The sequence below is a fragment of the Squalius cephalus genome (assembly GCF_949319135.1).
Source record: "Squalius cephalus genome assembly, chromosome: 15".
NCBI lineage: Eukaryota > Metazoa > Chordata > Actinopteri > Cypriniformes > Leuciscidae > Squalius > Squalius cephalus.
Window position 1 is genome coordinate 4,223,624 of NC_137136.1, and position 24,742 is coordinate 4,248,365.

A 24,742-nucleotide genomic window follows, 5' to 3' on the forward strand; every position below is an offset into this window, starting at 1 on the left:
TTCCAAACCTGTATAAGTTTCTTTCTTCTGCTGAACACTGTGAAAAGTGCAAAGAAGATATTATGAAGAATGTTGGCAATCAAATATTTGCCGGTAGCCATTAACTTCCATAGTTAAAAATAAATAAATAAATACTATGAAAGTCAATGGCTACCATCAACTACCAACATTCTTCAAAATGTCTTCTTTTGTGTTCAATAGAACAAAGAAACTCATACAGGTTTTCATTTTTGGGTGAACTATCCATTTAAAACCTCTAAAAAGAACTGACCATTGCGTGACTGAAATTTGATATTGAAAAGTTCAAACATTGTGAAACAATATAACTACAGAACATGGAAGTTCTCAGGGGTGGAAGATTTTAACTGTTACCTAGTTACCACTAGAAAATGCAAAGCCAAATGCAAATGAGAACTCTCGATGAAAGTGCTTTGAAGACATGAGGGAGCTCAGCACATTTTTACAGTGCAGCCAATTATGGAGAACATTTCCATGTTCCCCATTGCATATCTTAATACATTGCATGAAATACTAAACTCAAAATGAATCTGTGCATTTAATGAATGAGTGAGCACTGTTCTGCATACAGATTGCATTGCCTTATTTATGTATTCTTCTTGATATTTGTTTTTTATACTTTTTAAGCAAATTAAAAATATGTTTTCATGCATCTTTTATGATTTTTATTTATTTGACTTTTTATGTAAAGCACTTTGAATTATCATTGTGCATGAAATAAACTTGCCTTTTTTCATAACATCACAATGAAGTGAACACGGGGTGAATTTTAAATCATTTCTGTCCCTCATTTAGCAATGACTAACCATCTATAAAGACATTTTGTTTTTACTTTTATTTGTTTGACTTATAAAGCCCTAAACGGCTTAGCTCCAGTCTATTTAACCGATCTTCTATCGCCCTATAATCCATCGCGCTCTTTAAGGTCACTAAATTCGAGGCTTTTGGTCATACCTAGGATATCCAGATCCACCAAAGGAGGGAGAGCATTTTCACATTTAGCTCCAAAACTCTGGAATAGTCTTCCGGATACTGTTCGTTGCTCAGACTCGCTCTCCCAGTTTAAAACTAGATTAAAGACGCATCTCTTCAGCCAGGCATTCATATAATACTTTTAATCTTACAGTTAAATCCGGTCTCTAGTTCATAAACGCCAGAGGAGAACTGGCCCCCGACTGAGCCCGGGTTCTCCCAAGGTTTTTTTTTCTCCATTAGGTCACCTGATGGAGTTTTTCGGTTCCTTGCCACTGTTGCCTTTGGCTTGCTCAGTTGGGGATATTTGGATATTTAATTTAACTAATCAATCAACGATACTATTGATCAGCATTACCAAACATGGACGTTCCATTAGAAACAAACATTGATGTATTGTTTTATTACTGTGAAGCTGCTTTGATACAACCTATGTTGTGAAAAGCGCTATATAAATAAACTTGACTTGACTTGACTTGACTTTTATACACTAAACAGTTCTGGCACTTGGGCTGCTGCTTGTAAAATGAGTCGTGAAGCAAATCCAGTTGAGCATCCCAGTATTATTGGCACACAGTGGAGGACAAGATGCAAATGCTTTCTCCTAGAGTTCATAAGATGAAAAAGAGAAGCTAACATACAGCATAAATGTGAACTCCTACAGATCAAACATGTGGTCAGGGCAGAATCAGGAAAAAACTTTAACAACCATTTAAAAAAAAAGGAAATCAGTCACAGAGTTTTTATTTAAAAACAAAACATGAACCTGTACAAGCTTACAGTCCTTTATAACAGCACATAATTACAGCGGGTCGGTGTCATCAGCTGTTAGCGGTGGAGCCGGGCTCTGGAGACTGCAGGAACTCATACGGGTCTTGGACCATCTCGCTCTGATCTCCAACACCCAGATGAGGAGAACTTCCTGGTCACGGTCAACAAACAAACTTGAGTTATTTTTCAGAAAATTAAGATTTCTTTTAAGCACATACACCAAAAATTCCCACACTGTTGTTCAGACGACTGACAAAATTACCACCAAAAACCACTGAAATTAGTTCTTACACCATTTAAATTTTCCAGCAATATTTATTTTCTTATTATGTCTGTAGCAAGGCTAACTTCAAGGGCGAGAACAAAGTGAATAACAAAAGTCATGCAATTGACATAAAACCCATTTAAGAAATGTATGATTAATACAAACATTCTAAAATACATTCAGGCAACACATCAGTTAACCTGTTAAAGTGAACCTATTATGCTTTTTCGGATATTATCTTTCATGCAGTGTGTAATATAACTGTCTGTGAATGTAAAAGGTCTGCAATGTTACAGATCTAAATGCTTGTCAAATAAAGTAATTGACTCCTAAAAGAACGAATCGATTGTGAACTGCTGAAGCGAGTCGTCAGCATATCAATCTAACCCAGGGGTGTCAAACTCAGTTCCTGGAGGGCCACAACCCTGCAGAGTTTAGCTCCAACCCTAATTAAACACACCTGATCCAGCTAATCAAGGTCTTCAGGATTACTAGAAACTTCCAGGCAGGTGTTTTTGGAGATAAACTCTGCAGGACAGTGGCCCTCCAGGAACTGAGTTTGACACCCCTGATCTAACCTGTTAAATATATATTTTGCATTTTACCTTCACTTAGCAATAATTTGCTGAGTGTCTTCTTTAAAAAGAGATTAACCTTAGGTCTGTATTCAACAGCATTTATAAATTACAACTAATTAAGACAAAAATGTAGTCTATTTACAATAAAAACTGTGCAATCCAGTAAAATATGTTTAACAGTCATTGGAGTTTCACAAGCAAGGCATGATGGTGGTTCTTAATTTTTCCAGCATTTGAAGGGATATTTCACTGCTGGAAAGATGAATGTGTATTTAAATTGGTATGTATAAAATTATTTTAGAAGTTGGTGCCTTCTAGACTGAGAAAAGCCAGAAAATGTATTTTTGGCTCATGTGGATGAAAGACAACAACTCCCAGAATGCACTTGTTTCGCTGCCCTACGAGGCCACTCCCAAGCCACGCCTACCGGTTACAGAGGGCAGTATCGGAAGAAATGATACAATTAGGCTACTAGTCAACTCGAATCTGAAAAGACGGCGTTTTATCGTGAGATCCCCCTATGGGCGGGTTGAAGACATGCGGGACGAGCTCCTCCTCCTGGCTGTAGTCTCTCACCTCTGGACAAAAAAGCCTCCAGATGTTTTTTTCCAGACACACAATACAGAAATCTCTCATCTCAGGGGGACATGAGGGAGGGAAGCACAGTCATTCGAAAATACTATTGGGTTTCTACTGATAAAAAGCTTAATGCCAATCGGTGAAGTATCCCTTTAATCCCTGTGATGTATACTATAAATATGACTCAGTACCTAAATGATGCTGATCCCTCTCTGAAGCGTTTGACAGGGAAGAGAGATTGGATGACGGTCGTGATCCGACTCTGTCCACCGCTGCATCCTGGAACTCCTGCAAGAGTTTGGCTGTGTCGTCAAAGTGCTGATGACCGTCCTCATGATCCGGCTCCTTCTTCACACATTTACCTACAGATAGGAAAATATGCCGATAGTCAGCTTGAACACCAATGAACTAAAACAAACGTCTTTTACAGTCGTGAGGTGTTGATGTGTAATATATGACTCACTTAATGTGTTGAGCATATCTAGAGACATGTCTGGGTAGCTCTTCATGGACATGAAATCAAGCACTGAGCCGGCTTCATCTGTTCCCTGTATGCACCAATCAGAAAATCTCATTAAATGGTACCTTAAAAGGTTTGAAACCTTTAGCATGAAATATGTATAATTCTTACCGGCATGCCACATAAACTAGACTTAGCGTCATCAATCGGCATGTTTCTTTTCTGAAATACAAACACAGCATTATAAAATGTTATAATTATTTATATGCTTATATTATATAATACAATATATCAATGTGTACACTACCGTTTAACAAGTTTGTGGTGAAAGAAGAATCTTCTACTCACTAAGGCTGCATTTATTTAGTCAAGAATACAGTAAAATATTATTACAATTTAAAATAGCTGCTTTCTATTTAAATATATTTTAAAATGTAATTTATTCCTGTGATCAAAGGTGAATTTTCAGCATCATTACTCCAGTCTTCAGAGTCACATGATCCTTCAGAAATCATTCTAATATTTCTCATTATTATCAATGTTGAAAACAGTTGTGCTGCTTCATATTTTTGTGGAAATTTCATGATACATTTTGTTTCAGGATTCGTTGATAAATAGAAAGTTCAAAAGAACAGTGTTTATTTGAAATAGAAAATCTTTTGTATCATTATAAATGTTGTTAGGATCACTTTTAATTAATTTAATGCATCCTTGCTAAATAAAAGTATTAATATCTTGCAAAAAACCCCCCCGAAAGTTTTCAACAGTAGTGTATATTGCTGGAATTTACAGTTCACAAAACACTAAGAAGGATTAAAAACCATAATCATAAAAAGTAGCTGGTCAAAAGAGGCATTTTTTGTTGATTTTTACTACCTGTCGGACTTGAATGACAGCCTTCGAGTGATCACCAGCCGTCATTTTATCCAGCAAATCATCCACAAGCCTTTTGGTAAAACCCCCACAACCCTTAACAAACTCCTGCAGACTAAATCACACACACACAAAAATCCCATCAATCAACTGAGACAAATGAACAGCAACAGATTTTGATGAGCCGAAGGTTTGGACCAAACACCTGAGAGCGCACTGGACCCCAGTCTCGTCTCCATAAGCGGAGTAAAGCATGTCCATCTCCTCTGGAAGCAGGTCAGGATAGACAGAGTTGTTCTGAAGGGTCTGAGTGTTGTACGCACTGCTCAAAAACGTCACTGAAACAAAACAACAGGCCAAAATTGCAATGACAGACACATGCATCATATGATGACATGATATTATAAATGTAAAGATTCTGGTTGTGATTCTGTGGTCAGTTGCATAAACTGCTTAGACTAGTCTTACAAGTTAGTCAACTAACTTTTTTCTTTAGGACTGGTCATAATTTTATGTCAGTTACAGCAAAAAGTAGATTTCTAATCTGAAAAGTAAGACTAGTCAGAGTAGTTCTTAATGATTTAATTACCGACTCTTTTAGCAATTTAGAGTCAGTACTAAATGTGATTCACAACCTTAAAAATATAATTAATGCATGTGCCAATAGAAGATCTGTTGTTACCTTTGTGTCTCCTGTCGTCTTTAAACCCCAGTGACGTCAGTCCGGGTATGAGCTTATTAGCCAAAGAGCTCAAATCTACAGGATGAGTTTCTTCCTCTGTGAACAATAATCAATATTTTCTTCAGACAAATTATATTATTCCCCTGGATGAACTTTCTTCAACAGGGTTAGCCACCTTTCAGCATAAAGTTACGTCATCATATTTGATATGCACATTTGCACAAGGACTCTAAATGATCAAAATGATCAAAACTTGGCTGAAAAACCTGTTGCACAAAATTTACTACATGCCTTCGGTTGTCTGATTAACAGTTCATACTTTTTTAACAAGTAAAATAATGCATTTTTTGCATCATTGTAAAAATGTCCACCTTCAGGTCTTGGTTCACATGTCTTTTATTTCTGTGAAATCTTTCATGATTTTTATAAAGTAAATGTAAGAATAACTTTTATATTGTTAGTAATATTTCAAGATGAACACTTACTGGACTGAAGCAACTTTAAATATCCATGAATATTTTTTTGGTGGTTCAAATCAGGCTTTTAAATAATTGTTTATTTGTTCATCTCTTAATCATCATTGTATTGCCTTGCATTAAATATTTGACCCCCACAATAAAAACTACAGAGATCATAAAACGAATCATTTAAATATCATCTTACAAAGACATTATTGGGTGATATAGAGTGACAACTGATTTTATATTTAGTCTAAAAGTTCAATAAATTGTTCCATTTAAACCATTTTCTGACTATTATTTTATATGTCAGGCTTTACAGGGTTAATTTTCTTCTTAATCATTGTGCATAATTGCGAGCAAATTACCACCTCATTGCTATACATATATAGACCCATTGCTATACAAAGTAATAGAAGCTGAAACAGTGTGATGTTCATACCCTCTCCTTCAAGATCTTGATTTACAACATTGTACATCAGGGAACCCTCTGAGTCCTTCTTAAGGTAACCAATCTACATGCAAAATAAAACAAATGTTAAGGTTAGGGGTGATACAAGTTTTGGTTATATTGCAATAATCTGCATTTATGTAGCTCAAACAGTAAAGCATGTCATAAGCAATGCCAAGGAAATGCAAAAAGAATGAATGAATTTTGAATGCAATGTACTGACAATGTCCCTTTGGATAAAAGTGTCTGCCAAATGCATAGATGTAAGTAAACTGTGTCTCAACTATTAGTTATAAATATTAAGTTATAGCACAGTCGAGACAGAATCTATTATGGGAGAAAATTTGCTGAATGCTTATTTAGTATTTAATGCAAATGTATTAAAGTGGACCTATTATGCTATTTTGCCTTGATTTTGAATACTAGAATAGGTTTTCATACAATTTCATGCAAAAAAAAAAAAAAAAAATTATTTTTCACAAAGTGCATGTGCTCTGATTGGTCAGCTGGACTAGTGTGTTGTGATTGGTCAAGTGCTTCGAGTGTTTTTGGGAAAGCTCAAGACTACAATGGAGGCGTTTCAGGGAGTTGACCCTGATATAGAGAATAACTCCTGCTGGAGGTAACTTTTAATGCTCAAACACACTAAAGAAAGTTGAAAATGTAAAAAAATAATAAAAAAAATAATAATATATATAGTATAAAGTATAATAGGAACCCTTTACATGGAACAACAGAATTAAGAATACTATATTATTGGACGCTGAAAGCATTAGGAAATGATATAAATGAGTTATATTATAAAATAACACAAAAGGGCAGCACCTTAGAGTTTGGCATGAAACGGTTGATTCGATCCCGGGCTTCATCTGCCGCGTGCTCCACCAGTGCCAATACGTGCTCCTCCGCCGTGCTGTCCGTCAAACTGCAAGCGTTGCCCTCCAGCTCATACAGATCACTACACAAACAACACATCTGCTCAATCACACACTCACAAACATGTGGAACGTTCAAAAGTGCTGCAGAGATCAACAGCGGCCTGCGCTTTACCTGATGATGGGCTCTTTGATGGGCTGCTTTTTGGATTTTTTGGGGTATTCCGTGTGGATTGGCATGATCTCCGTCACCGGTTCCTCAGGTGTGATGTCATCATCACCCAAAATGGCAGCCTGCTGAGAGAAATCCATGTCCTGCATAAAAGACATGCTGCGCTTCAAAGCTAACAGCCGCTCCTGTGAACAGAGCACAAATAGAGCAACACAGCAACCATTTACTCCTCCTGCGGGAGGCCTTAGGTATGCCATGAAGATGGGAGTCGAACACGGGATGGATTGAGATAAAGAAAGAGATTGGATAATGGGAATACTCGTCTCTGAACCCGCAGAGCACCCGAGCCAAATTGATCACGTCGACTGCTCAAAATGAATCACCTTACTAATGCAATAAAACAAGAGAAGGGTCTGACGCGCCATTGAAGTCTGTGATTGTTTCTCCATGTAATCCTGAAAAAAATTAACAGTTTTAGGATTTTGAAAAAGAAAAAAAGGAAAAAAAGTAGGAAAAAATATAGAATAAAAGGAGGAAAATTTAAGATTCTGATTCTTTATTATTTCTAAGTCACAAAGAGCAACATCTAGTCAAAAAAAATTTATATATACACTACCGTTCAAAAGTTTGGGGTCGCTAAGATTTAATGTTTTTAAAAGAAGTATCTTCTGCTCACCAAGGCTGCATTTATTTGATAAAAAACAATAATAAAAAAACAGTAATATTGTGAAATATTATGACAATTTAAAATGACTGTTTTCTATTTTAATATATTTTAAACTGTAATTTATTTCTGTGATTTTAATTGACATTAAAAAATCTTACTGACCCCAAACTTTTGAATGGTAGTGTATATATTAAAACATATTTTATATATTTTATAGACCTTTCCCATCACGTTTTAAGATGTTATTAAATGTGAATAATTTTCCAGGCCTTGCAATCACAATTTTAAAATCCCCTGATATTTCCGACCGGGGGAATCCGGAAATGTTCTTGCTTCCATTCACGGGCGGACACAAATGCCTTTTGGAACGTTCTTGAATCATGTTGATTTTTATCCTGATCATAGAATTCGTAATGAAAAATGTTTAAGGAAAAAAAAGCAAAGAAAAGAAGAAGCATTTTCACTAGTGGTCTCAGATATTGTGTTTAGTGTAAGTGTTTAGATTTGTAGAACCGCATGCTTCCGAATCGAATGGTAATGATGGCACGCATGAACTGGACGATGAACAACAACGGCAAACAATAACAAAAACAAAGTGCATTAAAAATGTTACTTTGCTCATCATTTTGAATCCCGTGTGGAGAAGTTTCTTGGCGGCCTTGTAGTAAACCGTCTCTGGTCGGTTATAAACCATGGCATTGTCACACATCAGCTTGAAGTCTGCCTGGAGATGTCAAACCCACAGATTCAGATATAAAATAGTCACATTGTAAAAGAATGTCATTTCAGTGGACTGTAATATATTAGTAGTTCCAAAAAGAATCTGAAAATGAAGATTGTAGCTGGACACTTGCGTACCTTGAATTCTGTGATAGTTTTGTATTCATTTTCAGCAATTTTGTCCTTCATCGTGCTAAAGTCCATGGGATGTTTGATTATCATGGAGTATCCTGGTGCAATGGCATCTGTCACAGGGAAGGCGAAGAATCCATGTGGATCTTTCCTGTTGAGACAGAAAGATTGTCCTCATATATTCCAGATATGAGGAAAGATGAAGATTAGATGACACTATGCCATTTTGCAGGGTCTCACCTCTGAAGCAAACGCAGGAAATGCTCCAAGAGCTGCTGGCGAGGGGTGGATTCATTTTCTAGGAAAAGCCAAACGTTAAAAAGATAAATCATTTGAAATCCATTTATGATTTGTCTTATAATTCCAGTTTAATTCATACATTTGTAACTGAGGCTTCAGAATTGTAAAATTAATTTGAGTTTTAGCAATGGAAACTATTGTAAATGTAGTTTTTAGTGTGCCTTGTTCCAAATGAAAATTATAACTCAATATATTATTTAAGGATTCGAATTTTGATGTCAATATACACTCACCTAAAGGATTATTAGGAACACCATACTAATACTGTGTTTGACCCCCTTTCGCCTTCAGAAATGTTGGCCCATATTGATAGGATAGCATCTTGCAGTTGATGGAGATTTGTGGGATGCACATCCAGGGCACGAAGCTCCCGTTCCACCACATCCCAAAGATGCTCTATTGGGTTGAGATCTGGTGACTGTGGGGGCCATTTTAGTACAGTGAACTCATTGTCATGTTCAAGAAACCAATTTGAAATGATTCCAGCTTTGTGACATGGTGCATTATCCTGCTGGAAGTAGCCATCAGAGGATGGGTACATGGTGGTCATAAAGGGATGGACATGGTCAGAAACAATGCTCAGGTAGGCCGTGGCATTTAAACGATGCCCAATTGGCACTAAGGGGCCTAAAGTGTGCCAAGAAAACATCCCCCACACCATTACACCACCACCACCAGCCTGCACAGTGGTAACAAGGCATGATGGATCCATGTTCTCATTCTGTTTACGCCAAATTCTGACTCTACCATCTGAATGTCTCAACAGAAATCGAGACTCATCAGACCAGGCAACATTTTTCCAGTCTTCAACTGTCCAATTTTGGTGAGCTCGTGCAAATTGTAGCCTCTTTTTCCTATTTGTAGTGGAGATGAGTGGTACCCGGTGGGGTCTTCTGCTGTTGTAGCCCATCCGCCTCAAGGTTGTGCGTGTTGTGGCTTCACAAATGCTTTGCTGCATACCTCGGTTGTAACGAGTGGTTATTTCAGTCAAAGTTGCTCTTCTATCAGCTTGAATCAGTCGGCCCATTCTCTTCTGACCTCTAGCATCAACAAGGCATTTTCGCCCACAGGACAGCCGCATACTGGATGTTTTTCCCCTTTCACACCATTCTTTGTAAACCCTAGAAATGGTTGTGCGTGAAAATCCCAGTAACTGAGCAGATTGTGAAATACTCAGACCGGCCCGTCTGGCACCAACAACCATGCCACGCTCAAAATTGCTTAAATCACCTTTCTTTCCCATTCTGATATTCAGTTTGGAGTTCAGGAGATTGTCTTGACCAGGACCACACCCCTAAATGCATTGAAGCAACTGCCATGTGATTGGTTGATTAGATAATTGCATTAATGAGAAATTGAACAGGTGTTCCTAATAATCCTTTAGGTGAGTGTATATTTTCATGGGAAAACTTCACGATAAGGTTCCATTTGCTAACATCAGTAAACTACAAACGTTTAAAGTATTAATTAAACTACTTTTAATGTATTAAAGCATTTTTTAATCTAATCTAGTTGTACCTTGTTGAGTTCGACAGGCTCGTACGGGTCGATCCGCTGGCTGCTCCACTTCTACTTTCACTCCAGGATGAAATTCATCTGCCTCTGATTCCGATTCAAATTTGTCCCGCTTCCTCTTCTTCTCCTCTAGAACCACCTGTCGCGATACACTCCTTTAGTAACAGCACTCAACTAACCTCTTGATGATCAAGCAGGCGTTCGGTGGGCTTACCTCCACCGGCTTCGGCAGGGTGAACGGCTCCACTGGTCCACTGGCGGCACTTTCTGACTGCTCTCGCTCACGTTTTTTCTTTTTCTCCTCCTGGATGAAACACATGCAGAATTTGTAAGATGAACGTAACAAGATATATATATTTTTATACATTTTCTAAAGTAAATGTGAGTGCTTTTTGTCTGAGCAATCCAGTGTTACTTTAGTAATTAGATACTATTATATAAATATGTACATATATATGTATATGTACACCGCCGTTCACAAGTTTGGGGTCGCTAAGATTTTTAATGTTTTTAAAAGAGTCTCTTCTGCTCACCAAAGCTGTGTTTATTTGATTAAAAATACAGTAAAAATTGTGAAATATTATTCCAGTGTAAATCAGCTGTTTTCTATGTGAATATATAGTAAAGTGTAATTTATTCCTGTGATCAAAGCTGAATTTTCAGCATCATTACTCCAGTCTTCAGTGTCACATGATCCTTCAGAAATCACTCTAATATGATGATTTGATGATCAAGAAACATTTATGATTATTATCAGTGTTGAAAACAGTTCAGATTTCTGTGGAAACCGTCATACATTTTATTTCTCAGGATTCTTTGATGAATAGAAAGTTCAAAAGAACAACATCTATTTGAAATAGAATCTTTTGTAACATTATAAATGTCTTTACTGTAACTTTTGATCAGTTTAACTCATCCTTGATGAATAAAAGTATTCATTTCTTTAACTTCTTTCCAAAAAAAATAAAATAATAATTCTTACTGACCCCAAACTTGTGAACGGTAGTGTATATGTATATATATGCCTTTTTTTTTTTTTTTTTTGTATTTTCCATTTTCATTTTAGATAAAGTTAGATAATTTTGTTTTTATTAATTGTTATTTCAGTTTTAGTTATTTTAGTACATCAAGTTAAACTAAATGAAAATTAGAAATTTTGCCTTGGCAGCTAACTGAAATAAAAAAGTTTTTTATACCATTTTTCAAATCAATTTAAAAAAAAAAAAAATGGTTTTAGTTATGATTTTAGTTAACTAAAATAACCCTGGTGCTGGTGTAACCAATTGTGCTGGTGCAAACAATTGTCATTGTTTCTATGTATGGGTCAGGCCCCACTTCAATGTGGGTTTATGGGATTTTTACATATTCTGGGTGAATATAAAATGTTTGATCAAGAATAAAGGTTATTATACGGCTATAAAAAAATAGTATGTGAATTTTATTATGACTCAGTAGTTTTCAATCCTGGTGTCCCAATGCTCTGCACATTTTGTATGTCTCCTTTATATAACAAATCTGATTCCAGATCAGTGCATCACGCAATGATAAATGATGTCATACAACCTCATCACGTTTCGTGTTTTATTCAGCAAGTAGCATCCAATTATCCACATGAAATCAGCAATCCAATTTTGTGTAAAATGTCTTTACTTTTGGCAGGCTGATCAAATAACAAGGCAAGAAAAAGGCTAAAATATATATTTTCTGGTTCATTTTAGTGGCATTAGGTCATGCAGATATGATGAATATGCATGCTGAATATTCTCACACTGTGCACAATACACAAGATTAAAGGAATCATGAGCAATCATTATGTAATAGTGATGCTTGACTTCTGAGTCGTTCTTTTCACTCACCTTTCTCCTCCTCCTCTCATCATCATCTACGTATTTCTCCTTCTCTGATTTCTTCTTCTTCTTCTTTTTCTTTTCTTTGTGCCGCTCCCACTCGTGGTCAGAGCGGTCGTCATAGTAACTGGAGTCATGTCCGGAGCCGGAGAGCTCGGTCACTTCACTGCCGCCCACCTTGAGTACCAGCTTCAGAGGTTTATCCAGGGGTTTGTCCTCATAGTCTGAAAAAAACAACACACAAAGCCATTAAGAGTCGTTCTTAAAATGAATAACTGTTTTACTGTGCATGAATGTTTTGTATAAGTGTTGAAGTTAATGACATTTCTGGGTACTATACGGTTATCCGGACCACACGTAACCACACGTAAATGTACTATACGGTTAACCTAACCCTAACCCTCTAACCCTAACCATAACCCTAACCCTAACCCTACCCAAATAGGTGTGGTCCGGATAACCGTATAGTTCCCATTTCTGCTCTTTAAAATGATGCTGTTCTGTCACTTCTCATTAAGAGATCATTATCATTATCTCATTATCAGATCAAACCCACACTATCACTATAATCATTTAGACCAGGGGGTTTCAAACTGGGGCCTGAGGATCGCAAAGAAGTGCCAACAAGTGTAACAAATGTAAAAAATAAATCAATTATAAAAACTAAATTATATTAAATCAATGAAAAAATTCTGAAAATAAAACATTTAATTAAAATAATAACTAAATATGAAACGTTAAATAAATAAATAATATAAAATAAGTTTAAACTAAATAAATAAAAATTTAAATAAAACATTTGACTAAAATAACAAATAAATGAATAATAATACATCTAAGAGTATAATACAACAGTGAACAGAAAAAGTAATAATGCAATATAAAGTAAATATTTAAATAACTTACAAATTACACATTTAAATGTCACAGTATAAATTACATATATAAAATATATAGCTGTCTTTTCAGTCTTATGATAAGAATGATCATATTTGTGGGGTCCGTAGCATCTAAAGATCGAAAACCACTTATTTATACAACGCCCAGAAGAAACAATCATTAATTATAACATTTTGTGTGGTTTTGCATGAATAAAACCAGATATATATCGCATTCACTGACTATTGACACACGCACTTGCAGAACACCCAGAATGAATTAAAGTGATTTTCACACGCATCTCCAATATTCACCTCCTTCAACCGCTCTCCACTCGGGTCTGTGTTTCTTGTGCTTCTTCCCCATAGTGTGTCTTTATTTATATGAAAAAGAATCAGGTTTAATCTTCAGAATCTGCGTATTTTTGTCTCATCGCCGTTGCAGCAACAACAACAGTAGCCGCTATGCTTAACTTCCGGCTTCAGGTGGCGTCGTTTCCGGCGCAGGCGTGACGTCACCGTTAGCGCGGTAAGTTCGAGTTTGTCTGTCGCTGTTGTGAGAGGTGAGTGTGTTTAATTCCACAGTTCTGTCTTTATTTAATCGAGCTATTAATAAATATGACAGTTAACACAATCTACAACTCTAATATGAACGTAAGACAACATAAACCATGCATGCTGTGCGTTATGTGATTGATTCGCGCGTGATGTTTATGATAATAATAAAGGCTGTGTCTTAAAACAGACGGCATGTTTGGATGTTTAAATAAAGTTAGTCTATACTAACAGAAAGTAATACCATGGTACATTGTTATTGTTACGTGGTCGCTAATGATATGTAGCGCTAAGGTGTTTTTGGTGGTTGCTTGGAGGCAACGTTACATTAAAAAAATATTTTCACGATTTGTTATCACAACTTATGTTGTCATATCATCTTGGAAAATTAATGTGGTTCAGATAACATACGATTTTGAGTTTCTGTTGATTAAACCAATCTCAATTTTATTAACTAAAATTCTTAATTTCAATGAGCTCAATTTTAAGGCAACCAGTTTACTTACTTTTTTAAGTTAAACCAACAACAGTTGTGAGGGGTTGCTAGGCTATTGTGAAGATGTTCTGAGTGATCACTAAGGGGTTTGTTATATAAATATGATGTGACATTTGACGTTTATAGATTTTTATAGATTATATGCATAGTTCTGACTGTTTTTTTGTTTTTCAGCCAACAGCACTTTGAGTAATGGACATTTCTGATCATCACATGACTGAAGTCGGCATCATCCGCCCTGATGTGCACATAGAGGTTCATGTGAAATCTCAGAGGTATTTCATAAGTGAATGAACTGAATAGGATGATTAGACTCTGATTTAGTTGTTACAGAATGCAAAACATGACAAACAATTTTTTTAATTCATTAAAAAAGTTACATAATCAGATCAGTAGTTCATGCACATGTGAGCATTGTTTCATGTTGACATGTCTATATTTGCCTCTGCATGATTTAAAAGGTGGGTAACACTTTACAATAAGGTTCATTAGTTAACTACATTAGTTAACATTAACTAATAATGAACTGCACTTATACAGCATTTGTTCATCTTTGTTAATGTTAATTTCAACATTTACTAATACTTTATTAAAATCTTGTTAACATTAGTTAATGTACTGTGAAATAACATGAACAGCTTTATTTTTATTATCTAACATTAACAAAGATTAACAAAAACAGTAGTAAATGTATTGCTCATTGTTAGTTAATACATTTACTAATGTTTAATAAAGGAACCTTATTGTAAAGTGTTACCAATATGTGTTTGCAGCACAGCCAAGAGGTCTGACGTGAGGACGCATGTGTTGTCGCTGCTGGATCGACACAGCTCAGTTTTAAGGTCTTTCAAGTGGACGGAGTTTGATGATGAATTTCTAGCCAAAAATGTGGAGTCAGTCACCATAGGAGATGAAGCTGGTCCGAAAGTAAATGCAGTTTTTTTCTGCTTTATATTTTATATGCTGAATTTTAAAATGTTTATTACATCTGTTTCAAGGGGGGGTTTACGTCATTTTTCAGTCTGAAGCCTATGGATGTGATATTTCTTATATGTTCCACAGCTTGTGGATCTGAAGGTTCACAACCTCTGCATCCATGTTTTTTCCCTGAATGATGACAGTCCGAGCACACTCACTCTGGAGGAGGAGGAGGAGCTATCTGCTGCCAATCATTGGCTCCTCCCAGCTGGTGATTATACATGACACGCCCCTTTCAAGCACATTCACAATATAGCTATAGTAATAACAGTATGCATAATTAACCCTAAACCAAACCCGGTTACACTTTATTTTAAGGTGTCATTCTTACAGTGTAATTATATATAAAGTACTGAGTAATATTAATCAACTACATGTACTTACTATAGGGTTAGGGTAGGATTAGGATTTGGTTGAGGGTTATTTGCATGTAATTATGCATAATTGACTGTTATTACTATGGTAAGTACATGTAACATATGTAACAAGGACACTGTAAAATAAAGTGTTACCCCAAACCCTAACCGTAACTCTATAGTAAGTACATGTAATTAGTTAATATTACTGTGCTTATTTGAGTAAGTATAATGTATCTACGTCACCTTAAAATAAAGTGTAACCAATTAAAATTCAGTTGTTATTTACTTGTTCCAAATCCGTATTATATGCTGTTATTTTGTGATGATTTGATAAAGACTTGGAATATAGTGCATGGACAACTGTTATGCTTTTTTTGTGTGACCTTTTTGGGGTTTGGCAGTTTAAATCTGCATCTGCTTTTATTGTGTATCAATAGCAGCTTAAACATTCTGCCTAAGATGTTGTTGATGTTCATAAAAACATTATAAATATGTTTGAAATGACATGGGGGCATAAAACAATGACAGAATTATAGGTAACACTTTATTTTACAGTGTCCTTGTTGCATATGTTACATGTACTTACCATATAATAACAGTAAATTATGCATAATTACATGCAAATAACCCTCAACCAAATCCTACCCTAACCCTACAGTAAGTACATGTAGTTGCTTAATATTACTCAGTTCGTAAATATATAATTACACTGTAACAACGACACCTTAAAATAAAGTGTAACCGAATTATATTTATTTTTTGCATGATCTGTTCCTATAAAAATGGTTAATTAATCGAGTCAATGCTCCTCTGTGTTCATCTCTGTACCACTGGGTTATATTATTTGGGATATTTTTCCAGGGTTCATTCTTTCCTGTTTTTATGCTGAACATAATATACATTTTCCCAAACACACGCATATTTACTATCAGAAGAAAACAAACCTATGTCAGAGCTCATTGTAATATTTCTACTCCTCTGAGAAAATTGTTTTATTCTGTTGATACTTTTGAAAAGATGTTTAATCCAAATGTAGTTTTAGAATCTTATTTAGTGTCTGTTTTAATTTTTAGTAACTCATTGTTTTCGCCATTAAAAATAGCCAAGGAGCTGGCATGACATGAAAACTAATAATAAAACATTGTTCCAGAGAGTTACATGTGGTCTGACCCATGTTTAAGACTTACAACATCTTCATCTTTTTCTTCATGTCTTCCAGCTGAGTTTCACGGCATTTGGGAGAGCTTGATTTATGAGGACGGCATCAAAACACAAGTAAGACCTGTATATTCACAGTCATCTTGAAATTATTTGAAATAAATCAGCAGAATTATCCTTGTCAGCAGAAGTAGGTGGTATAACCAAAATCTTATATCACAGTAGAGGTCATATGAAATATATTGCATGTTGCAATGCATAATGCATATCAATATATATATATTAGGGCTGTCAAACCATTAATTGCGATTAATCGCATCCAAAATAAAAGTTTGTTTTTACATAATATATGTGTGTGTACGGTGTATAATTATTTTCTATATATAAATACACACACATGCATGTATATATTTAAGAAATATTTGCATGTATATACTGTGTATATATTTTTATATTATATATAATTTATATTATATATAAATATTTTATATATAAATAACAAATTTTTCTTAAATATATACATGCATGTGTGTGTATTTATATATAGAAAATAATTATACTCCATACACACACATATATTATGTAAACACAAACTTTTATTTTGGATGCGATTAATCGCGATTAATCGTTTGACAGCCCTAATATATTTATATTGACATGTATATTTATATTAATATTTGGCCCATTTCCCTGGAAAAGAAAGATTTAAATCTGTCTGTCTGTTAAAAGACTGTCACTTTTTGGAGTACAGTAGCATTTGAGCTCAGACCTAAGAGACTAAAATCTATAAAACATCAATTATAACAGTGTTTATATAATGTTTGGAACACATTATTCTCCATATCCTGCACACACAGCATATCTACAGCAGTATAAGCAAGCATTATTGCAAAATCTTTACCGGTTGACACATTTCAACCGTTGCCCATCCCTACTTGTTGGCATCCCATAACATTTTCATCTTTACTTTGGTCTCCAGCTCTTGGATTATGTTTCGACAACAATTTTCTTCTCTGACAAAAATGTTGACAGCAATTTAATTGCCTGGAATCGTGTCGTGTTGCTTCATGGTAAGACAATAAAAGCTTGTTTGTTAGCTCAGCAATTTCTGTCTTCATTGAACGGCTGCCCATGCCATGTTTATACAGTTGCCTATCTCTCATAAACCCTCAGGGCCGCCTGGCACCGGGAAGACGTCTCTATGCAAAGGACTTGCTCAGAAACTCTCCATTAGACTGTCTGGCAGGTGTGACATCTTTCATAAAATAAAAAAGGCTGCTGCTGAACGTACTGTATTCATCACCATTGTTCTTCTTCACACATTTCCTCAGGTACGCGCACAGCCAGTTCGTGGAGATCAACAGCCACAGTCTCTTCTCCAAGTGGTTCTCAGAGGTACAGCTTGATCCGTCACATCTGAAACACTTCCTCAGATCCATGTCTGAAACGCTGTGAACACATGTGCCTGTTTTACAGAGTGGAAAACTGGTCACGAAGATGTTTCAGAAGATTCAGGAGCTCATTGACGATAAAGATGCCCTGGTGTTTGTCCTAATAGATGAGGTACTCTCCTTTTAACATCATTAATATTAATATATTAACATTAATATTCCTTTAACCCTCTGGGCCTCTTCGGTCAGAAATGACCGACATAGGAAATGAATAGGAAATATGAAAACTCAGAGAATCTTTTGGTGGTACAAACTACAAATTAGCCTCTGTGCTGAACAAAAGTGCACACTAATGTAGAATTATCGCTATCCATTCCTTATTTTGTTAGATTTTTTTAAATTATCAAATACAGAGTAACAAAAATGCTTTCCATGTGTTCCTTTTCTAACAAATGGTTAATGTTTGATTGATCATAATGCAAAATCTGATACTTCTATAACAAAAAATATCTACACTTGACAAAAAGTAGTCTTTTAGAATGTCTAAATGTGATGTATCTAAATGCAAAACCTAATAAAATTAAGAAATTATATCTAAAAAAAACAACGGGGATCCAAAATCCTCTCTATATATTTATATAAATATTATATATTTATATTACTCTAGTTTTTATTTTTTTAAATGCCTCTAGATGCCACTATTCTCAGTTAAAAATGGATTTTAAAGGCCTTCACTCTATTCTACTGTGAAATATTGCATTTGTTGAAAAATAGCAATATTTCTATATTTATTCTAATGGAAAAAATATCTCATAAAAATGATAAATAATGCATAGTATCATGAAATCATAATTTTTTTTAAATAAATAAAAATATATATTATTGAACAAAAATATATTACATTGATTTTCCTGATAAAATAAAGTTTCATTCCAAGGCTTTGGTCACTTTTGTCCAAGAAGGAGCCAATTGTGACCCCTAAGGGTTAAGTCACTTATGTAATCAATGTTCAACAAAGCCACTTAAACCTGTCTAAGGTGGATTGTTAGCCAAAAAAACTGCTATCCACTGGTGATTTTGGTGAAGTCTGATGGTTTTAGTGGTGTTTTGGGCACTTTTTGGTCTCCCAAAACCAGCTGTAACCAACTAAGACAATCCGACCACCTTAGACTGGTTTATAAAAGCAATAAAATTATTACCACAGTGGAGAAGAGAGGCCACAGTCTCTTTAACCCTGGTGAAACGCTGTCATTCAAATCCTCTTATGAACCATAATTTGATTATAATTGAGTCTGAATGATAAACATTCTTGTGGTTGATTTAAATTCCAGTACATAAGCACAGATTCATAAGCAGTTTTATGAAGGATAGTGTTTTACAGTCCTGAATAATGAATTTTTAACCCTCAGGGACACAAACATTAATATTCACGATGTCTTCTTTTTCACTTTTTTCCTTTAACTTGTCTTTAAGGAACCGTTAGTTTATATATATATATATATATATATATATATATATATATATATATATATATATATATATATATATAAAACATTTTGTGTACTCAAAATTTGCATCAGGGTATAATTTGGAAAAATGTAGCAAAATTCCAACTCTGTTATGTTTAAATATGCAAACGAGACATTATCTATTTAAATATGCACTTATTTGTGGATACATTTCCATTTTGTTGACACATTCATATAAAGTTTTTACAGTGGAGATTTTGAACGTGTTTTTATCCCTCCATAAATCATAAAATACTGTCAACAGGCAGAAAAAAATCACCATGTTTTTAGGAACAAAATTAAATAAATATGCAATATATTTGACCACTATGTTTTTTGAATACAGTAAGTGAACATTTTAAATTCACAACACTGTTCAGCACGCAAATGTATTTGAAGAATAATATACCTCTACCAGTAAGGATACAGTCATGAAAAGTTAAGTAGTCACAATTCAAATACTGTAATAATGTCAAAGCATGCTTCAAATATAATATGGTAATTTTAATACCACTTAATTAAAATAAATATTATATCTCTGTGTGACTTGAGCAAGCTATGATTATTTGATATGCATTTTTTCCCCCAGCAAAACTTGTGATAAATTGCTTTCTACTGTATATACCCATATTTAGTGAAAGTTAGGTATTATTAAATTGCTTTATACATTGCAATTCTGCTCGTCTGGATCACTGAGGGTTCAGTGATGCTTGTTTGTCAGGTGGAGAGTCTCACAGCTGCTCGGAGTGCATCTCAGGCGGGAACAGAACCGTCTGATGCTATTAGGGTGGTCAATTCTGTCCTGACCCAGCTCGACCAGATCAAACGGTCAGTTTCTCTTCATCTCTGCTGCACTTTCATCTACAAAGGCATGCTTGAAATCAAAATGACTATTTACTTAATGCACGTTGCTGCTCTTATTGTGCATTATTCATCGTCGAGATTATTGCAAATAAATAAAAGTCTGTTTTTGTAGTCTTTCATCAAAGTATAATAACCTGTTTGTTCTGCCATATTTTTCCTTTTCGTCTGATGCCATCCTCTTTTTTGTGCCATTGAATAACCTGATCCATTTTGGAATATTTCATATTATGACAGTTAAATTGGGGCTTCTTGTGCAGTTTGTCCATTCTTATTCATATAAACCTAGTAGTGTTTCCTTGATTCAGCCACACAAATGTGGTCATCCTCACTACATCCAACGTCACGCAAAAGATCGATCTGGCCTTTGTGGATAGAGCTGATATAAAGCAGTACATCGGCCCACCGAGCGCCAGCGCCATATTCAACATCTATCTGTCTTGTCTGGAGGAACTCATGAAGGTGAGTGTGTGTTCAGATCCACTAACTGTTGAACGTCTCCATTCCTCCACTGAGATTGAGATTTGATCTTTCCCTGCAGCGTCAGATCATCTACCCCAGACAGCAGCTGCTGAGTTTGGAGGAACTGGGAACCATGAACTTCATGGAGAGCGACGTGACCCATCTGAGCTTAAGCCTGAGGAACATCGCCCAGTGAGTGTTTGCTGGTGACGCAACCAGTGCTGAAAGTCTTTGAGAATTGATATCTTTCACAAGTGTCTCTTTCTGGACAGGAGGAGTGTGGGACTCAGTGGAAGAGCCTTGAGGAAAATCCCATTTCTGGCTCATGCGCTTTTTGGAAAGGTACTCGTCGTTGTACAATGTTATGTGATTTTTCCACAAATAAGGGGTGTTGTTAGTCTAAAACCCTAAAGTGTGGTACTGTAAGTAAGGAATATTGTACATCCAGCCAGTTGTTATCACAGAGTAAACCTCGACAGGGTGATCAGGACGGCCTTGCCTCAGCCTGAAGGGGTTTATTCTGAGATAACAACATTATCCCACTGATTACATGGCTGCTTGCCACATAAGTAAATAATTAGATGCGAAATATTGGCTTGAGTTGAAATATTTTATTAGCTATTTAAACGCAAAGCTTCTGCGAACTAGACAGAAATTTAAGGGATACGTATTGTATAATCATACCACTTATTACACAGCATTTTGCCATGTAAATAATTATGGGGATAAGAGATATTGATGTGAGATGAAACCGTTTTAAAATCGTACCTGTTTGTTATCTTATTAAGTGTACAAAACAATCATTGCAAAATGGCAGCAGCTGCGTTTGTATGAAGCAAGAGAGAGCGAGACTGCGATACCCGGATGACATAATTAAATAACTGTACTCAAAATATTGATTTGAGGAGTTTTAATATTTTATCAGCTCACCAAACACAAAACTTCCATGAGGAAAAAACATTCCTCACAAACATAAAGTGCCGACTTCAATTACCCGGATGAGCCTGTGTTATCAGTTTTCACTGGTTGTTATCAGGGATTATAACACACCACTGGATGGTGCGATTGACTCATCAGAATCAAGTATTCCACAGAGCCGTGTAATACTGTAATGCATGACCTTAAATGCTTATTGCTGTGATGAAAGGATGCATTTTCAAAGAAAATTATATTCATGATTAATAATAATCAGAATAAACAGTTCTTAAGTAATATTGTTCATTAGTCTAATTCTAGACAGTTTATGGTTGTCAAGCAATTTAAGACTGGTGAATCGGGTGAAAATTTTAACTAATAGATATCACCATACTTCCCCAGTTGATTAATTACAGTACATTAGGTAAATTGTATTACAAGTTTTCTGAAAAGTTATTTTAAATAAAATGTTATTAGGGATGAAATGTTCTATAAATCAGCCGAATGACGTATGAACTGTAAAAACCTTCAGAATATAGATATGAATAAAACTGTTAGGTTTGGTGTATGTAAAGCTGCTGAAGTGGAGATTTCTGAGAATAAAAAATCACGCCTTTAAAGATATATATTGTCATTGAAATCTACAGATGCAAATAGATAAACTCCCGGTTTCTTGTTTGAGCTGTTTTAACTGAAAGCAACTTGCACAAACATATCTTAAAATATGTCAGTGTCATAGTTTTGTCTCAGGATGCACACCACTAATGTGTTTTTCTGAGGCATGTTTATAAAAGCTACTTAAATGTCGTAATTGATCTAAGGCCTAATCCTGGCTTAATCTAAACCCTGTCTGTGAAACCAGGCCAATGTGTAATAAAATAAACATGTGAATGATGTAGGTTATTTTCTTTCAAATAGTCTGAAAGAGTTATTGCAGCAAAATAGCACAAAAATCTTAGAATTGATCAGTGCATGAAGAAACAGTGCTTTGAATATACAATTTAGTCTTTGTTTTCGCTGTAATCATGTCTCCTCTTGTGTTTCCAGACCGCCACAATGACAGTCGAGAGTTTTCTAAAAGCGATGGGCCGCGCCGTGGACAAACAGAGACAGGAACTGGCGAGTTTGGTCAACAGTGTTTGAGCTGAAGCAAACGGACGTTCTGCTGTTGAATCGAAACGGTTTCTTGTTTTTTTGTTTGTTAGTTCAGTATTCCTGCTCTGTTCACCAGCTTCATCCTCTGAAAATGTCTTAGAACAAACCAGTGTTGTTTTATTTCAAGTTTGAAAGTTTAAAACAGCACTTATCTATACGAGACTGTCATCTTCTAGGTGACATTTTTCATTCATAAGCTGTCCCAAATCCGAGTTTATAACATACACTGTAGCAGCTGATCTCTGTATATGAAAAAATGATGTTCTTTTTTATGTTCAGTTTTTATATGTGTATATATTTAAATAATTTGATTAAAATGAGAAAATAATTCATTCCTTTTGTTTTTTGTTTTTCTGAATTACAATTAAAATGTTTTCACAAGGTTCTATATAGAAGATGAAAGGGTTCATTTTGAAGGTGCTTCATATATAGAACCTTTTAGGGGTTCATTTTATGGATTTAGTTTTTAATCATTTTTATGAATTAAACAGCTTACTCATAAGCATACTTTATCACTAGGAAAAAATTAAATAGCTTTTAAACATGAATGAAAGTATTATGCAACCATTTAAGACATCCTTAAAGAACTTAGAAGTTCTTATAGAACCTTTTTGGCATAAAGAGTTCTTCAAATTGAGTCAGGAACCCTATGGTTCTATCTATACAGAACCCCATTGAAACTTTTTTTTTTTTTTAAGAGTCTATTTAGTAAATTGCATCCAGTAGTTGCCATAAAGGTGCAACATGCAGGGAAAAGAAAAACGAAAGTATTAGAAATGATTTGAAAACCAATTTGAGGTTGTGTGCTAACAGGCTTTATTCACACTGCATCCAGTTTTGGTTTCAATTCTAGTCTTGCATATTGTCATTAAAGCTAGAAGTTTGTACAAATGAGATTTCATGATTTAATTGAATTTAGCAGTGTTTGCTACTTATCTAAGCAAAGCCTGATTGTTTTGTGTAATTTGAATGCATTAAAGTTATAAAACACAGGTGTGTTTTTATTCACACTCGACTTTCTCACAAGATGTTTGACCTTTGCCGGTAAGAAACCTGTTCGGCACCATATTTAAAGCGGCCTGCTTTGAAATGCTGTTTGGAAAGTGTCAGGTTGTGAGAATTTGTTTTATGAGAATCCCAAAATCACAAAGAGCTGTTTGATGTATATCATCACCCGACGATACCGGATCAAACAGGTAAACACCTGCGAGCCGTCATTGTGCAGGTATCTGTATCGCATTCCTCTGATATGATGTGAGATTAAAATGTGTCAGGCTGCAGACCAGATAAACAGACACATAATTGCAGTGTCTGCAGGCTTTTTTCTCTTCCTGACAGTTCCTCTTCCAAAAACACAACTGCTGAAATGTAATCAGTGGAGGAAGAAAAAAAAAAAAATCCTCAAAAGCCTTATTGTTGGAGAGTTTTATACCAGTTTTGTGGTTAGAAACTGCCAGAGAGTTCCTAAACAAAGCAAACAGTATAATACAGCTGAATTTCTATCTGGCTCCAAGCGCTGGAATATCAATAGAGCTGCCAATAGTAATACATTAGTTGAAGAGTTAATAGACTTGTGGGCAAGTATCGTACAACAACACAAGATGTTTGGCGTTCAAGGCTGTTCAGTAGGATTGAAGAGAGATATATGAGCTTTTGTTTGAAATAAAAGAACGATTTATGCTGCTTATTGG

At 35.3% G+C, this 24,742-nt stretch overlaps 2 protein-coding genes across 4 annotated transcripts; one reads left to right on the forward strand and one right to left on the reverse strand.

Annotated features, from left to right (window-relative positions):
• Positions 1 to 1,380: 1,380 nt before the first annotated feature.
• brd9 (bromodomain containing 9) lies at positions 1,381 to 13,718 on the reverse strand. 3 transcript variants are annotated; one of them, XM_079893680.1, is made up of 17 exons: positions 13,529 to 13,718; positions 12,345 to 12,559; positions 10,703 to 10,792; positions 10,492 to 10,627; positions 8,914 to 8,971; positions 8,680 to 8,824; positions 8,435 to 8,545; positions 7,158 to 7,279; positions 6,933 to 7,065; positions 6,099 to 6,171; positions 5,199 to 5,294; positions 4,722 to 4,854; positions 4,520 to 4,631; positions 3,815 to 3,865; positions 3,647 to 3,731; positions 3,375 to 3,545; positions 1,381 to 1,912 (listed from the first exon to the last, which is right to left on the reverse strand). In XM_079893680.1, the coding sequence occupies exons 1-17, from the start codon at positions 13,578 to 13,580 to the stop codon at positions 1,812 to 1,814; spliced, it is 1,884 nt and encodes a 627-aa protein (XP_079749806.1). In that variant the 5' UTR covers positions 13,581 to 13,718; the 3' UTR covers positions 1,381 to 1,811. The 3 variants fall into 3 exon arrangements, with proteins under 3 accessions (XP_079749806.1, XP_079749807.1, XP_079749805.1); XM_079893681.1 differs by having other exon boundaries at positions 7,158 to 7,276; positions 13,529 to 13,701; XM_079893679.1 differs by having other exon boundaries at positions 7,158 to 7,339; positions 13,529 to 13,701.
• trip13 (thyroid hormone receptor interactor 13) lies at positions 13,699 to 24,035 on the forward strand. The gene is made up of 14 exons (XM_079893682.1): positions 13,699 to 13,776; positions 14,439 to 14,539; positions 15,038 to 15,191; positions 15,327 to 15,453; positions 16,821 to 16,876; positions 17,739 to 17,829; positions 17,933 to 18,005; positions 18,091 to 18,154; positions 18,236 to 18,322; positions 20,380 to 20,486; positions 20,828 to 20,981; positions 21,061 to 21,173; positions 21,254 to 21,323; positions 22,944 to 24,035. Exons 2-14 carry the CDS (start codon positions 14,457 to 14,459, stop codon positions 23,037 to 23,039), a joined length of 1,275 nt encoding a protein of 424 aa, XP_079749808.1. The 5' UTR covers positions 13,699 to 13,776; positions 14,439 to 14,456; the 3' UTR covers positions 23,040 to 24,035.
• Positions 24,036 to 24,742: the final 707 nt, after the last annotated feature.

Coding starts and splice junctions, on each gene's coding strand:
- brd9 (XM_079893679.1), bottom strand. CDS start 13,580: ATGGGGAAGAAGCACAAGAAACACAGACCCGAGTGGAGAGCGGTTGAA. Junction 7,066..7,157: donor ATCAAAGAGCCCATCATCAG/GTAAAGCGCAGG, acceptor TTGTTTGTGTAG/TGATCTGTATGAGCTGGAGG. Junction 3,866..4,519: donor CTGTCATTCAAGTCCGACAG/GTAGTAAAAATC, acceptor TTTGTATTTCAG/AAAAGAAACATGCCGATTGA.
- trip13 (XM_079893682.1), top strand. CDS start 14,457: ATGGACATTTCTGATCATCACATGACTGAAGTCGGCATCATCCGCCCT. Junction 20,487..20,827: donor CAGCTCGACCAGATCAAACG/GTCAGTTTCTCT, acceptor TCCTTGATTCAG/CCACACAAATGTGGTCATCC. Junction 21,174..21,253: donor AGCCTGAGGAACATCGCCCA/GTGAGTGTTTGC, acceptor CTTTCTGGACAG/GAGGAGTGTGGGACTCAGTG.